Raw genomic sequence first — 14,898 nt, 5'->3', positions numbered from 1 at the left:
CATGAATGAGGAAATGACTCACCTGCTGGAGGCTGGAGATACACGGCTTGGGCTAAACTTTTACTCCGTGAAACACTATCGATTAAGTCCGACATCGCTCAGAGGTTTTGAGCAGCTTGAAAACAAGTTTGAAAACGTGCAGAAGTCCATCCACTCACTCACTAAAGAAACTAAGGCAACCGTGAACAGAGTTTATAATGCGGAAAAGCGCATCAGCGCACTGGAGGACAAAAACAACACAGTGAGTCCGAAAATGGATAAAATGCAAAATCGAAACCCTGCACACGCAGGTTGATGACTTAATCAGCAGGAGTAAAAGAAATAACATTCGCCTGATCAATGTAAAAGAGGGAGCTGAGATTGGTGACATGGACGCTTTCGTGGCAAAATCCTGTGTTACATCCTGGACCTGAAGGAAGGCGAGAAACCACCAGAGGTGGACAGGGCACACCGGGCGCCTCAGCCACGTCCAGACCCCGGCCTGCCACCGAGGGCCATCTTCATCTGCCTACTCCGCTGGCCCGACCGTCAACTCATCCTCCAGGCTGCGGGGAAGAAGCCCCTCACCTGGGAGGGTACGCGCTTTTTCGTCCGGCAGGACCTCTCCGCGTTGGTGCAACAGAAACGCGCAACATACAACAGCATCATTGAAAAGGTTAAAGTCAATGGATATCGCTTTGGCGTACTGTACCCAGCGAGACTCGTCATAACCATTGATGGACAGCGGCGGAACAAGAGCTCAAAGTGAAACTGCCGAATATCTTTTGAGTTGGACTGGTCAATAGTACTGTGAGTAACTAAAATAAAAAAATAAAAAACGGAATTCTCTCTTCTTTAGCACTCTTTCTAACTATAAATCCACTTCTGTTTTAATTTCCTCTCTTGCCCTCTTTTCACCACACCGCGGACACTGTGTGCACTGTAAAAAAAACAAAAAATACCACAATGTGTGATTTTGTCTGGGGATTAGTGACCTGACTTTTGTTTTGTTGAAATGTTAATAAATGGGAGCTTCCCCAAACAGCCATCTCTTTCCCGACAATCCCCTCTGTGCACGAAGCCTTACATATGGTAATTAAACATCAAAACACCCGCGGCTTATAGACCGGTGCGGCTTATATAAGAAAAAAATAGTCACCTTTGAAGGTGCGGCTTATAGACCGGTGCGCCTTATAGTCCGGAATTTACGGTACTTAAGAATCGCAATATAAATCGAATCGCAATACTTAAGAATCGCAATATAAATCGAATCGGCACCCAAGAATCGTGATAGTATCGAATCGGGAGATAAGTGAATCGCCACAGCCCTACTGGATAATAGACAGCTTGTTGACAGATTTGTTGTTGTATCTCCTGGACTTTTGTCTTCCACTTCCTTGCAGGGAAGAAGGGAGAAAAACACAGATTACCAACAAGAGAATTCACACATTTTGAGACACTTCCTTTTGAGACTATAAATAAAATAAATAAATAATAATAATTATTATTGTTACTAAAATGGCTGTTTACTCTCACATTAGTATGTTTGCAGTGCTAGAAAGGAACTGCTAAGGGACTTGTTAAGTCCTGGACTCTATTTTCCCATGTGTTTTGTGTAAGTGAGTAAAGGTATTAGATACAGTATATAGGGTTAGGGCTACACACCTTGAGTTGCATGCACTTTCTATCAGAAAGGTGTCTTTAACTTTTAAAAGGTTTAATATTTTTTCCCCAAATCAACTCTAAATTTAACTCTAATATTTTCTTTTTATAAAACTTCTAATAATGTTTTTATTATTGGGGGGGGGGGGGGGATATATTTAGAATGTAAATTTGTATATACAATATAATACATTTTAATGTAATGTAATTTCATATAACATATGTATTACTCCATCCAGATACACTTTGGTCCTTCATAGAAAAGACAAACTCAATGAGTTTGACTGGATAACGTGTGTGTGTGTGTGTGTGTGTGTGTGTGTGTGTGTGTGTGTGTGTGTGTGTGTGTGTGTGTTTGTGTGTGTGTGTGTGTGTGTGTGTGTGTGTGCGTGCGTGCTAGGCAAGGCGATGAGGAAGTGGGTGGAGTCTATCACTAAGATCATCCAGAGGAAGAAGCAGGTCTGTGCGGTGGGCCCTCCCCCCAGCATCACCTTTCAGACGTCCCCCCCGCCCATCGAGTGGCACATCAGCAAGCCAGGCCAGACCCAGCTGTTCCACCTGATGACCCTCCACCCCATCGAGATCGCCCGCCAGCTCACCCTGCTCGAGTCTGACTTCTACCGGTAACACACACTCACGCACACACACACACACACACACACACACACACACACACACACACACACACCAGCTCACCCTGCTCGAGTCTGACTTCTACCGGTAACACACACACACACACACACACACACACTCCAGCTCACCCTGCTCGAGTCCGACTTCTACCGGTAACACACACACACACACACACACACACACACACACCAGCTCACCCTGCTCGAGTCTGACTTCTACCGGTAACACACACACACACACACACCAGCTCACCCTGCTCGAGTCTGACTTCTACCGGTAACACACACACACACACCAGCTCACCCTGCTCGAGTCTGACTTCTACCGGTAACTTACACACACACACACACACACACACACACACACACACACACACACACACACACACACGCTCGGGGTTGCATGACTCCAGAAGTTTTCAAGTCGACCTTTCTACCAGTAAAGTAGGATCTACATTGACTCGTGGTCACGTGGTGCACTGCCGGCAAAAGAGACAAGTAGTGTTGCCTGGTCTCTCTGAGTTGATGACAGCAGCTCACGACGTGGGGGAATGTAAACACGATCAATAGCTTGGGAAAACTCTCTGGGCAAATAATTTGAAGGGAGGCTATGGCTCACACTCTGATGTCCAGGGCTAACACCACACTCTGATGTCCAGGGCTAACACCACACTCTGATGTCCAGGGCTAACATCACACTCTGATGTCCAGGGCTAACACCACACTCTGATGTCCAGGGCTAACACCACACTGTGATGTCCAGGGCTAACATCACACTGTGATGTCCAGGGCTAACATCACACTCTGGTGTCCAGGGCTAACATCACACTCTGATGTCCAGGGCTAACACCACACTCTGATGTCCAGGGCTAACATCACACTCTGATGTCCAGGGCTAACATCACACTCTGGTGTCCAGGGCTAACATCACACTCTGATGTCCAGGGCTAACACCACACTCTGATGTCCAGGGCTAACATCACACTCTGATGTCCAGGGCTAACACCACACTCTGATGTCCAGGGCTAACATCACACTGTGATGTCCAGGGCTAACATCACACTGTGATGTCCAGGGCTAACACCACACTCTGATGTCCAGGGCTAACATCACACTCTGATGTCCAGGGCTAACATCACACTCTGATGTCCAGGGCTAACATCACACTCTGATGTCCAGGGCTAACATCACACTCTGATGTCCAGGGCTAACACCTTGTTTGACTGGAACGTCAAGAGAATTTGGAGGGTGAACATGACGTTCAACCTGGAAACCGTAGAAAAAAGGTGCACACCGTTTTCATATTGAACACACCCCAGCCGATCCCTGTATGGAGCCGCTTGCAACAATAAAAGCACTCCGATAGTGAGAAAAACAACAACGAACGTGTGAAGAGGTCCAGTTCGAGGAAAATTTCCTCAAGCAAAGGTCTGCAACATCATAATGTCTAACCTGCGTTATGATTCAGTGCCATAAAATACCCTAATAGTTGTATCAATGTCTGTATGTAGTCAGCAACAAAGAACAACTCATTAATTTCAACAATGTTTTTTCAGTTTTCACATTTAACTGGAGGGATTTTAAAATACTCAAATAATAAATAATTCTTATTTTCAAAGAAAATAAGGGCTGCATTAAAAAAACACATATAGCAGAAAGCTTTTGAAAATGTAAAATAAAGTGCTTAAGAAAAATGAAATAAAAGTAGCAGCTTGAGTTTCCCTTTTTCTGGTTTTTGCAGTCTTATCTCAACATATTTGAACAATTGAACATCTTACTCCTCTTCTGTTCTGACTGAGAGTAAATGACTAGCTGACTAAGAAGTCATACTTTTGCAGCCTGGGGACAGTAGTTGTACTGGGAGGGAGGGAGACCATGCAGCCAGCCACAGAGACAGAGACAGACGCACAGACACAGACACGGATGGAGCAGATATGTTTTCTCAAATGATTCAGTGCTTCGTTTGGTAGTGGCGTTTCACATTGCCACTTTTAATGAGTGCAACGGTCTCGCAGCAGATCAGACAGACAGGCTTTGAACTGCCCGTGAGGAGGAGAAACATGTACAAATCTGTCCGATCTTCATTAAAAACTCGGTTCTCTGCGTCCACTTTTCTCTTTTTAGAGCACGCCATAGCCTACTTCTCACCTATTTCTCCAACGTGTCTCGTTTTTTTTCTCCCCCGTGTGTGTGTAGCGCTGCTCACTGACACAGCTGTTGATTAGCAGAGAGGACCCGCACGGAAGAATCTTGGCTGTAAATTTCATTGGCCGAGTAGCGTCACGTGGGACTCCAAACCAGTACCGTAAATGCTAGAATAGCCAGAAAAGCTGCGCAACTTAAAAATACAAAACACAGCAACATTGAAGAAAAATCTCAGTATAATAACAGCTTATAAGTCTGGGTCCGCATAGGACGGTGTCTCGGTCCGGATTCGGACCGCGGTCTGCCTATTGGTGACCCCTGTTATAGGCCAAATAACATAGCTACTAATTTGATTACCAAATTAGAAAAAATAAATCTGTAGAAATGACTGAGTGAAAAAGACAAGATAAGGAGTGCAGCTCTGGCAGGCTGCTGTCTGGGGCAGTCAAACCACCACGTGACTAGTCGACGTCTCCCAGTGGGCATTGACTTGTGGTAGCAACGTTGAGTCTATGCAACCTCTAACACATGCGCGCACACAAACCCGCACACTATTTGATGTAGTGTCAAATGATAACCTCTAGGAGGAAATCATTGTAGGGAAAACAACCACAAATAAAAAAAATAAAAATCCTAATATATTTTCAGAAAATCATCCCCTGTTCCTGTGGTTTTACCTCATTATATTATGATGAGATATTATGAGCTCTGTGATTGGCCGGTTGCTGACATCTGACCTCTCCCTGCAGGGCAGTGCAGCCGTCGGAGCTGGTGGGCAGCGTCTGGACCAAGGAGGACAAGGAGATCCACTCACCCAACCTGCTGAGAATGATCCGACACACCACCAACCTCACTCTGTGGTTCGAAAAGTAAGACCGCCAACCACCAACCTCATTAACAACTTCATCACCAACCTCACTGCCAACTTCATTACCCACTAACAACCTCACTGCCAACTTCATTACCCACTAACAACCTCACTGACAACTTCATTACCCACTAACAACCTCACCACCAACTTCATAACCCACGAACAACCTCACTGCCAACTTCATTACAACCACCACCCTCATTACCAACTTAATCACCAACCTCATTATCAACTTCATCACCAACCTCATTATCAACTTAACCCCTTTGAGCAAAACTATCAAATAGTAATTTTTTTCTAGATCTGTGTAAAAAAAAGGATGGAATGCAGGTATCAAGTACCGATACCTTTAAGGTTAGGGTATCGTTAAAGATATTGAGTACGATACCCACCCGTGCTCACTGCCAAACTCATTACCAACCACCATGGAAAACCCAGTGAAAACATTGTCTGTACTGTTGTTGTGGTTTGTTCTCCTGAGACAGCACAATGACATGTCTCTGTGCAGGTGTATCGTAGAGACGGAGAACCTGGAGGAACGGGCCTCTGTGGTGGCTCGGATCATCGAGATCCTGCAGGTCTTCCAGGAGCTCAACAATTTCAACGGAGTTCTGGAGGTGGTCAGCGCCATGAACTCCTCCCCAGTCTACAGGCTGGACCACACCTTCGAGGTACCGATCCTCAAATGTTTTGGTTTAAATGTCGGGGACGTGCACAGATAGACCACCAGGTGGTGCCCAAGCACCTGCCCTTTTGCCCTTTGAATGATACGGGCCCTTTTGCAAGACACGTCCGCGGCCAACATGACTCTGTTTCAGAGGCTGTAGCAGACTCATTTTTAAAGCTAGAGTGAAGATAATGATATCCTCGGAAACTAATGCCTAATGCATCTATTGGTACCAGCCATGTCATGCTAGGTTGTCGGAAAGGGGGATAAATAATGCGCCAAAGTTAGGCAAATTTTTGTCGATGGAAAAACTGCCTGTCCATTTTCAAAGGGGCCCATTCATCTCTTACCTCAAGATATCTGAATGAGAATAGTTTCTATGGGCACCCATGAGTCTTCCCTTTACAGATACTTCATGCTAAATCCCATGCAGTTTTTGGTAAAAACATGCAGTTTTCTGGATGCAGTAGCCTATAAATGTGTTATTTCCGCCTTCTATTTGAATATTTCTGCATACTGGGGTCCATAAAAAGTCTTGGAATTACATAGTTTGGGTAGGCCTCGAAAGCTGAGACTCTTGTGGATTCACTGAGCCCAATTGTCTTCATGTGTGATGTTAGTCCCCATAGTAGCCATTGTAGTGAGACCCGAAACTTGACCTCACTGTATAAAATGACATATTTTTGTAGTTAGTACATTGTGTCTTACATGTTTCTATAGTATGTTTTGAGCCTGTACTTTAGCAATAAGTTCATGCAAAAATCTTTATTTTTTACATGTAAATTGGAAGGAGGCGGGCACGTCAAGTGTGGTCACACAGGGGCACCACACTGTATTAAAGGAGAATTTCGGTTTTTTTGAACCTGGACCCCTCTCCTCACATTAATTATGATCTGACGACTCACCCAGCGATCTCCGCAGCGTTTCTGGCCGTCCTAGCGTTGTTTTGAGATCAATAGCATCCAAGCCAGTCCTAAAATGGAGCTCCGAGGGGGCCAAGTGGCAGCCTGTCTTTCCTGCATCTAAATAGCCAGTTTTATTCCTGTTTTCGCCACATATCGTCATAATCTCATCCCGCAACAACCACCAGACTGATATTTACTCCCGGGCTGTTGCCTGGAGTCTCCCAGGGATCAAATTACCTCATTCGTGATCTCGGTCACCAAGTCTCGTCAAGTCCCGCAATACTTTCCTGCCGGCTGGCCAGTGTATCGTTACAATTTTAGTATAGCCTACTAAATTGGAACGATACACGACCGCACGCCAGTCTTCTCTGTATCGTTCCAATTTAGTAGGCTATACTAAAATTGGAACGATACAGAGAAGACTGGCGTGCGGTTTGTTTGACACCGCAGTGAGGGAATGGTTTTGACAGTATTACAGTATTATTGTATTATTTATATCAGCCACGAGCCGCCAATTGAAGTGTCTAGAGCCGCCATCGTCTCGCGAGCCGCGCAACGAGGAACTAGGCTCTAGAGTCTAGACATGCCATTAATCCATGTTCCCGCTCTCTGTCTGCAGCAAATTCCGAGCCGACAACGAAAGATCCTGGAGGAAGCCCACGAGCTGAACGAAGATCACTACAAGAAGTATCTGGCCAAACTCCGCTCCATCAACCCCCCCTGTGTGCCCTTCTTTGGTACGGTCCAGCACCCAGTCACACTCCATGTCACCTCTGTCTGAAGGTCAACTCATTCTTCATATAGACACACATGGGCAAAATAGAGCCAAAATAGGGCACCCCCTGTGTGGGCACCCCAGGGCCGGACTCAAAGAAAAACAAAACGACCCCCAAAAACTCAATAAAAGGCAGAATTATGTTAATAAATCTCATCTGCTAGAGTCATTGGATTTGTATCACTATTACATATATCAGGAGATTAACAAGAAATTACCAATCACAACGGGAGAGAGGGTTAAAAATAGGGAGACTCCCGCGAAAATCAGGAGTGTTGGCAGGTATAATCTCCAATGTGTGGCCCTTCACTTACTTGATGTAAGTCAGTATGGCCCTCAGGAAAAAGATGTTGCCCACCCCTGATATAGACCTTCATCACCTGCATGTCTCAAAGCACTTTACAGAGAATCTAACGGATCAACAATCAAGCATAGAACAGAATGATATGGAACAAACATAAAGAAGCAGAAGAGCACAGGGGTGGGGTATTATTGTCTATCGCGATAAAAAAACCCTCAAGATAATTTTATCGTGGTGAATTTCCATTAATTGTATAATCATTAATATCGTCAGCGTGAATATCTTCAGGAATGACTTGAAAAAACTGTCTAGCTCACGAATGTATGAATTTCCATTGATTTCCTGATTTATTTTGAATGACCATTTGCAAAAGTGAATAATAAAATAAATAAAATAATGAGTTGCCCAGGGAGGAATAGGTGCTGTGACAAACTGTTACAATGACATGGACAAACACATGAAAAACATGAAAACATAGATGTTTGACTATAGACGGCCCCCCCCAAAATCACTCAGTCTACAAATATATATGTGTATGTATGTATGTATGTATGTATGTATGTATATATGTATATATGTATATATATATATATATATATATATATATATATGATGATGATGCAATTAAACTGTGTAAAACCTCTGCTTATCAGTATATCTACTGTATTGATATGTCGCTTCTCATGTATCCCTAAAAAGAGAATACAAATAGAAACAAAAAACAGATAAGGCAGAGGGAGGCACGATCAGTGATAATATCAAGGGCATCACTCTCCATTCACATGCGGGTAGAGACAGACTGCGGTCGTGAAGGGCAGCTACCAGTGTGAATGTGCTGAACTGAACTAGTTTGAAGCTGGAAAATAACATGAATCTCAGTCAGATTGTGGAGAGCTTCAAGAAGGTGTCTGTGTGTTAATAACTTGAATCTCAGTCAGATGTGGAGAGCTTCAAGAAGGTGTCTGTGTGTTAATAACTTGAATCTCAGTCAGATGTGGAGAGCTTCAAGAAGGTGTCTGTGTGTTAATAACATGAATCTCAGTCAGATTGTGGAGAGCTTCAAGAAGGTGTCTGTGTGTTAATAACATGAATCTCAGTCAGATGTGGAGAGCTTCAAGAAGGTGTCTGTGTGTTAATAACATGAATCTCAGTCAGATGTGGAGAGCTTCAAGAAGGTGTTTGTGTGTTAATAACTTGAATCTCAGTCAGATTGTGGAGAGCTTCATGAAGGTGACTGTCTGTTTGTCAGGAATCTACTTGACGAACATCTTGAAGACGGAGGAGGGGAACCCGGACTTCCTGAAGAGGCACGGCAAAGACCTGATCAACTTCAGCAAGAGACGGAAAGTGGCGGAGATCACAGGAGAGATCCAGCAGTACCAGAACCAGCCCTACTGCCTGCGGGTGGAGAACGACATCCGGGTCCGTCAACCGCTACTCACTCACGCTGCTGTGATGTTTAGAGTAGACCTGCCCAATGACAATACATCAAATCATCGCTAAAACGTACAGGAGTTAAGGCCCATTCACAGCTAGCCCTTGCAAAACCCAGATATAAGAGTTGTGTCATCTCCATTCTCTCGCAATAGTTCCAGGAAGTAAGGTTCTGGATTAAGCAGTGCTGTAGAGTTGCAGCAGAATGGACCGTTTGTGAAAGGGTTAGACATTTAAAGAATCAAATTGTATATTATCAACATTATTTTATGCATTCAAACATACTTCCTGGAACTGTTCCCCTGCACACACGTGAGTCACGTGACTATCAAGCATTTCTTTTTAAATGGCTCTTTTAAAACCATCCTGATCATGTGACCTCACTTTCTGCTTCACTCTACATATCAGCCTGGACTTCGAGCCGCTCATAGTGTTTTCAGTGGGCGGGAGTACTTGCCTTGACAGTCAACTCCTTCAGCCAATCAGCATCACCAAATACAGTCTGGAGAATGATGAAAACGTCCGTGATTGGCCCAGTTACGTCATCAACTATGCCGCAGTCCCTGATTTCAGGAAATCCACGTGGGCAGCTGGAAGTCCAGACTGATACGTAGGACAAAACAGAATGTGAGGTCACATGATCAAGATGGCTTTTACCAGGCTAATTCACATCTAGAACAATAACTATAATGATAATAACTATAAAATAATAAATAATAATAATGATTAATCAATGCAATTTATTATTATTATTGTCATTATTATAACTACAACTATTATAACAACTGTAAAACATCCAGAACGACCGTTATAATGATATTCTTGGTTTAACCGATTTGTCTGGCGCAAGAGAACGATAAAACATTTTCAACCAATCAGACTAAAGTACTACAAAGGAAGGGGTGGGACAATGCGGTAGTAGATAGGGATGTCATAATATATCGTCCCACAATATATCGCGATATCAAAACGTGACAATATGTATCGTTGAGATGAAATCTCATATCGCGAGAAAAAGAAGCTGAACATGGTGGCACTGATCTGCATCTGATTGCATGCTCGCTCTCCTTTACATTGCTTTGTTTGAACAGATGAGGGACGTTACAGACACGGAGGATGAGAATGGTGAAATTACTCAAATTAGCGTGGAGGATGCCCCCTCAACTTACAAATCGATCGCAAAAAAAATGGTTAAAATATCGTATCGTATCGTGCACCCAATATCGTGTATCGTATCCAGGGGTGAAAGTGGATTGAAATTCTTGGCGGTACTACTACTCCAACCTTCATCGCGTCATTGTTCTCCTCCCGCCCAGCTTCATGCGTTCCTGAACACGCATATTTTTGACATCATGTAGCTAGTCTATAGCAAATTATTTATTTAATGATTTATTGTGCAAGTTAGTAGCCTACTTAATTAACCTGTATACAGTGTGGCATAATTGTGCTTTAAGTAAAACAGTTGTCTAATGGTAAAGTAAAGGCGAAAACGAATTATGCAAAGGACAAATAATATGAAAATGAATAAGCAAGAATATGAAAATGGATTAAAAAATGCACATTTTAAATTGCATTTTGCAAATCAGCATTAAGTTTTATCAAACAGCTCATTTAAAAGCATTTTTTTTCTTCTAGAAGCCGTCTGGAAGGTGAATATGTAGCCTACAGTAACCTAAGTAAATTACTGAGAATTAGCCTACTGCTTGGATTTATAAAGCTTTTCATAATGCAGGAGACAGAGGGAAAAAGCACAGTATTGAGCACCGAAGAAATGCATGCACTGGGCAGACAAGAAATGCCATCTTGAAAACATTCTTGAATGAATGATGAAGGACTTTTACGCATCGGAGGCGCCATGAAACCACGTGTAAAAGCGCTCTCTCTCTCTCTCTCTCTCCCTCTCATGTCGGGTGGAGGCATGTAAAAGCAACTGCCAATTAACCAATAATTAAGCCAACGTGCCTTTGCCCTACGCTAAAATGTTGAAAACTGAAGTGTCAGTATCTCCATAATTACAAAGATCATGAACATTGCTGAAAACTAATAACCATTCAAACGACATGTGAAAGGACTTACATGGTTTCATGAAGGCAGTGAGGCACACAAATTAAGGGTCCGCTTTAGGTTTGCACTGCACGCTGCACAGTCAACATGTGCTCCCTATGCGCTGCTGCATGCAATGTCCATGGACCTGACATCATGCTGGGAACGGGACAGGCTTTTGTAGAATTTAGAAGAAACGTATAACTGTTGTTTATGTTGACATAACGTCAGCAGATGTGTTTCCTTTTTGGAAATGCGGAACCAGTGGAACTAACACTAGTGCAATAGTGGGCCAACCGTTTTTGTTGGCGGAGGCAAGCGAGACTAGTATTGACAGCCGAGCTGCAGCAGCGGCATTCAGAAGCTGAGTGCTTATACACAGCAGGGATTAAAAACCACTGACAGGTCTAAAACACGGAACAATTTAGAAGCAATTTATGAGAGAGACTGTTGTTTATGTTACCCTAACGACATTACGTCAGCCATGTGTTTCCTTGTTGGAAATTATGGATCATGATTGCTTCTGCACTCTGCAGCAATCGGATTTTGATTGACAGGCAGCTGCATGTCTTCCCCCAACGGCGTTCAGGCACAGAAATTATTAACGGAACTCCGCACCTTACGGTTCCGGCCCACTTTCACCAGTGATCGTATCGTATCGTGAACTGAGTGTATCGTGACACCCCTAGTAGTAGACCATCACCTCTGAACACGTTGAAAAGAAAGGTGACATACTGGTCAGGAGTGATAGGCTGTTTACTGACCTGGAAGCTAGTTAAATCACTACTTTTTGCTAGCATGATGCTAAGAAAATAGCATCATCTTTTGGCCAATCTGACCGCGAATGCGCTATCCAATTGGATGGACAGACCCTGTCTTTATTAGTCACAGATACAATGCAAATGTGTCGTCCGCGTTTGACCCCATCCTGGCTCGTTGTCCTCCATGGTTCAGGCCAGGAGCGGTGGGCAGCTGCAGTGAAGCGCCCGGGGACCAACCCCTTCTAACCGCCGCTGGTCAGCCGACGATCCTCTGCTTTTTTCTTTGAGAGGGGGTTGGGGGGGGTTACGTACATATGGAGGAATCCCCATGGGAGCACGGGGAGAACATGCAAACTCAACACACAGGCTCTTTCGACAAGATAGCCTACCCGGGCAGTAGTAGGCACTGAAGGCATGGGGAGACATACTCCCAGTGTCAACAGCATCCCAGGCGGGAATCGAACCCCGGACCTTCTTGCTGTGATGCAAGAACGCTACCACTGAGCCACCATTAAGCCCAATGTCCACCAGCTGCGGTGGGGCTCCGGTACGGCTGCCAGAACAGACTCCCGGAGTCAGCAAGGAGCTGGTGGACATTCACCTTTATCCCTACGTTTCCAATACAGTCTGACCTTTAGCCACGGTGAAGTTACAGGTGTTTCTCTCAACATGGCCTACAGGAGACTTTACTCTCTGAGCTACAGTAGATGTGGTGTGCAGAGCCTGCAAAGAGATGAACAGCTTCACTTGGTGGCCATTAGCACCATATAAACAAATCACAATGTCATGAAAGCTCCGTGTACGTAGAGTATTATTATCTGACTGCCATCTTATCTCCTCTCTCTCCTTACAAATTCGGCTCACCCTACCAGAAGTGCTCGACCCCGTGGGTTAGACCCTGTTGTGGACAACAGGGTCTAACCCACGGGGTGTAACCCTAACCCTGATTCATTTTTTTAATGTCTATCATGTCTGATAACATCAGTAGCTTAGCGTTAGCTTGTTAGCTAATCTAAAGCTGTCGGCCATTTTGCCCACGTTAATCCCACCACGTGACCGACATACAGCCAATCAAATTGCCTGCCCGATCTGAAATTGGACCCGATCCGAAATTGCACCGACACCTGAACTCAAATCCTCCGGCTGTGTGGTTATTGACTTTAGAGAGCGAGTAAAATAAAAGCACATCGGTAAAGTCATGCTCCATTTGTTTTCTAGTGTATCTAGTATATCTTTCTAGTGTCAACACTTGAGCCACAGCATGTCATTATAGTTTATCTTTATAGTTCTCTTTATAGTTGTCGCTCTACGACCGTGTGTCCACGGAACCTTTCTTTTTCCCCTAGCTGAAAATGCCAGGCACTCTTCTCAAAATGCCCAGCGGGGAGGGCTTGAGGTACAACCCATACAGTCTGTGGTGGTGAAGTCGAATAAAGTACTCTACTGGTATCGGAATCACTTTAAGGGTTATTAGAACTGGTATTGTATTTTCTTAAACAATACCCAGGCCTAGTAAATATGCAGTGCTCCCATTGCAAACAGGTAAAAGATATGCTGGCCTCAGGAAAAAACACTTCTGTCGACACACGGTCCCCTAAGCGTGAATGGGCCTTTAGGTGCCTTTAGGTTCAGTCTCCAGGTAGACATGAGGCTGATGGATGTTCTCTCTCTTATCTGCTACAGAGGTTCTTTGAGAACCTGAATCCTATGGAGGATAAATCAGAGAAGGAGTTTGCAGACTACCTGTTCAACAAGTCTCTGGAGATCGAGCCTCGAAACGTCCGCTCCTTACCTCGCTTTGTAAGTATCTTCTCCTGCTCCCTCCTCACCTGTCTGCCAACACAACACCTGCAGCTAGGCCTGAAAAAGCCTTTGCAAGCCAAGTGCATGAAGCTAGTTTAGTCTTAGAGACAGTGGACTATAGGCTAATTAAGACTGTCTTTAAACATGATCTGTGATAGAGATAGGATCTGTGATAGAGATAGGATCTGTGGGATGCTGGCTTGTTAGTTCCTTTAAGGACTCCGATCAGAGAGCAGGGCATAAACGTGTTGGGGAAATACAGGTCATGGATGAGCACAAGGCATTGGTTTGGATGTTTGTGTGTGTACTGTGTACCAGTATGTGGATGTTTGTGTGTACTACTGTGTACCGGTATGTGGGTGTTTGTGGTTCTAAAGAAAAATAAAAATGACACTATTAGTCTTCAATAACATATAGTTTCATATATAAATTAATAACACTAGGCCTAGTCCCTCTGTGTCCTGAGTGCTGTCTGTCCCTCTGTGTCCTGAACTTTGTCTGTCCCTCTGTGTCCTGAGCTTTGTCTGTGTCTCTGTGTCCTGAGCGCTGTCTGTCCCTCTGTGTCCTGAGCTTTGTCTGTGTCTCTGTGTCCTGAGCGCTGTCTGTCCCTCTGTGTCCTGAGCTCTGTACCTCTGTCTCCTGAGCTCTGTCTGTCCCTCTGTGTCCTGAGCTCTGTCTGTCCCTCTGTGTCCTGAGCTCTGTCTGTCCCTCTGTGTCCTGAGCTCTGTCTGTCCCTCTGTGTCCTGAGCTCTGTCCCTCTGTGTCCTGAGCTCTGTCTGACCCTCTGTCCTGAGCTCTGTCTGTCCCTCTGTGTCCTGAGATCTGTTCCTCTGTGTCCTGAGCGCTGTCTGTCCCTCTGTGTCCTGAGCTCTGTCTGTCCCTCTGTGTCCTGAGCTCTGTCTGTCCCTCTGTGTCCTGAG

At 44.5% G+C, this 14,898-nt stretch overlaps 1 protein-coding gene across 1 annotated transcript in view; it reads left to right on the top strand.

The window, feature by feature from the left end:
* sos1 (son of sevenless homolog 1) overlaps positions 1–14,898 on the top strand; it is a 123,365-nt gene that overhangs the window by 94,055 nt on the left and 14,412 nt on the right. Inside the window, exons 16-21 of the mRNA XM_083634610.1 lie at positions 2,042–2,264; positions 5,168–5,287; positions 5,798–5,960; positions 7,481–7,598; positions 9,187–9,359; positions 13,859–13,975. Of these exons, the coding sequence (XP_083490736.1) occupies positions 2,042–2,264; positions 5,168–5,287; positions 5,798–5,960; positions 7,481–7,598; positions 9,187–9,359; positions 13,859–13,975 (914 nt within the window). The remainder of the gene's footprint in view (positions 1–2,041; positions 2,265–5,167; positions 5,288–5,797; positions 5,961–7,480; positions 7,599–9,186; positions 9,360–13,858; positions 13,976–14,898) is intronic.

This window comes from Poromitra crassiceps (assembly GCF_964638095.1).
Source record: "Poromitra crassiceps genome assembly, chromosome: 4".
Taxonomy (NCBI): Eukaryota; Metazoa; Chordata; class Actinopteri; order Beryciformes; family Melamphaidae; genus Poromitra; species Poromitra crassiceps.
This window is presented reverse-complemented; position numbering and strand designations above follow the sequence as displayed.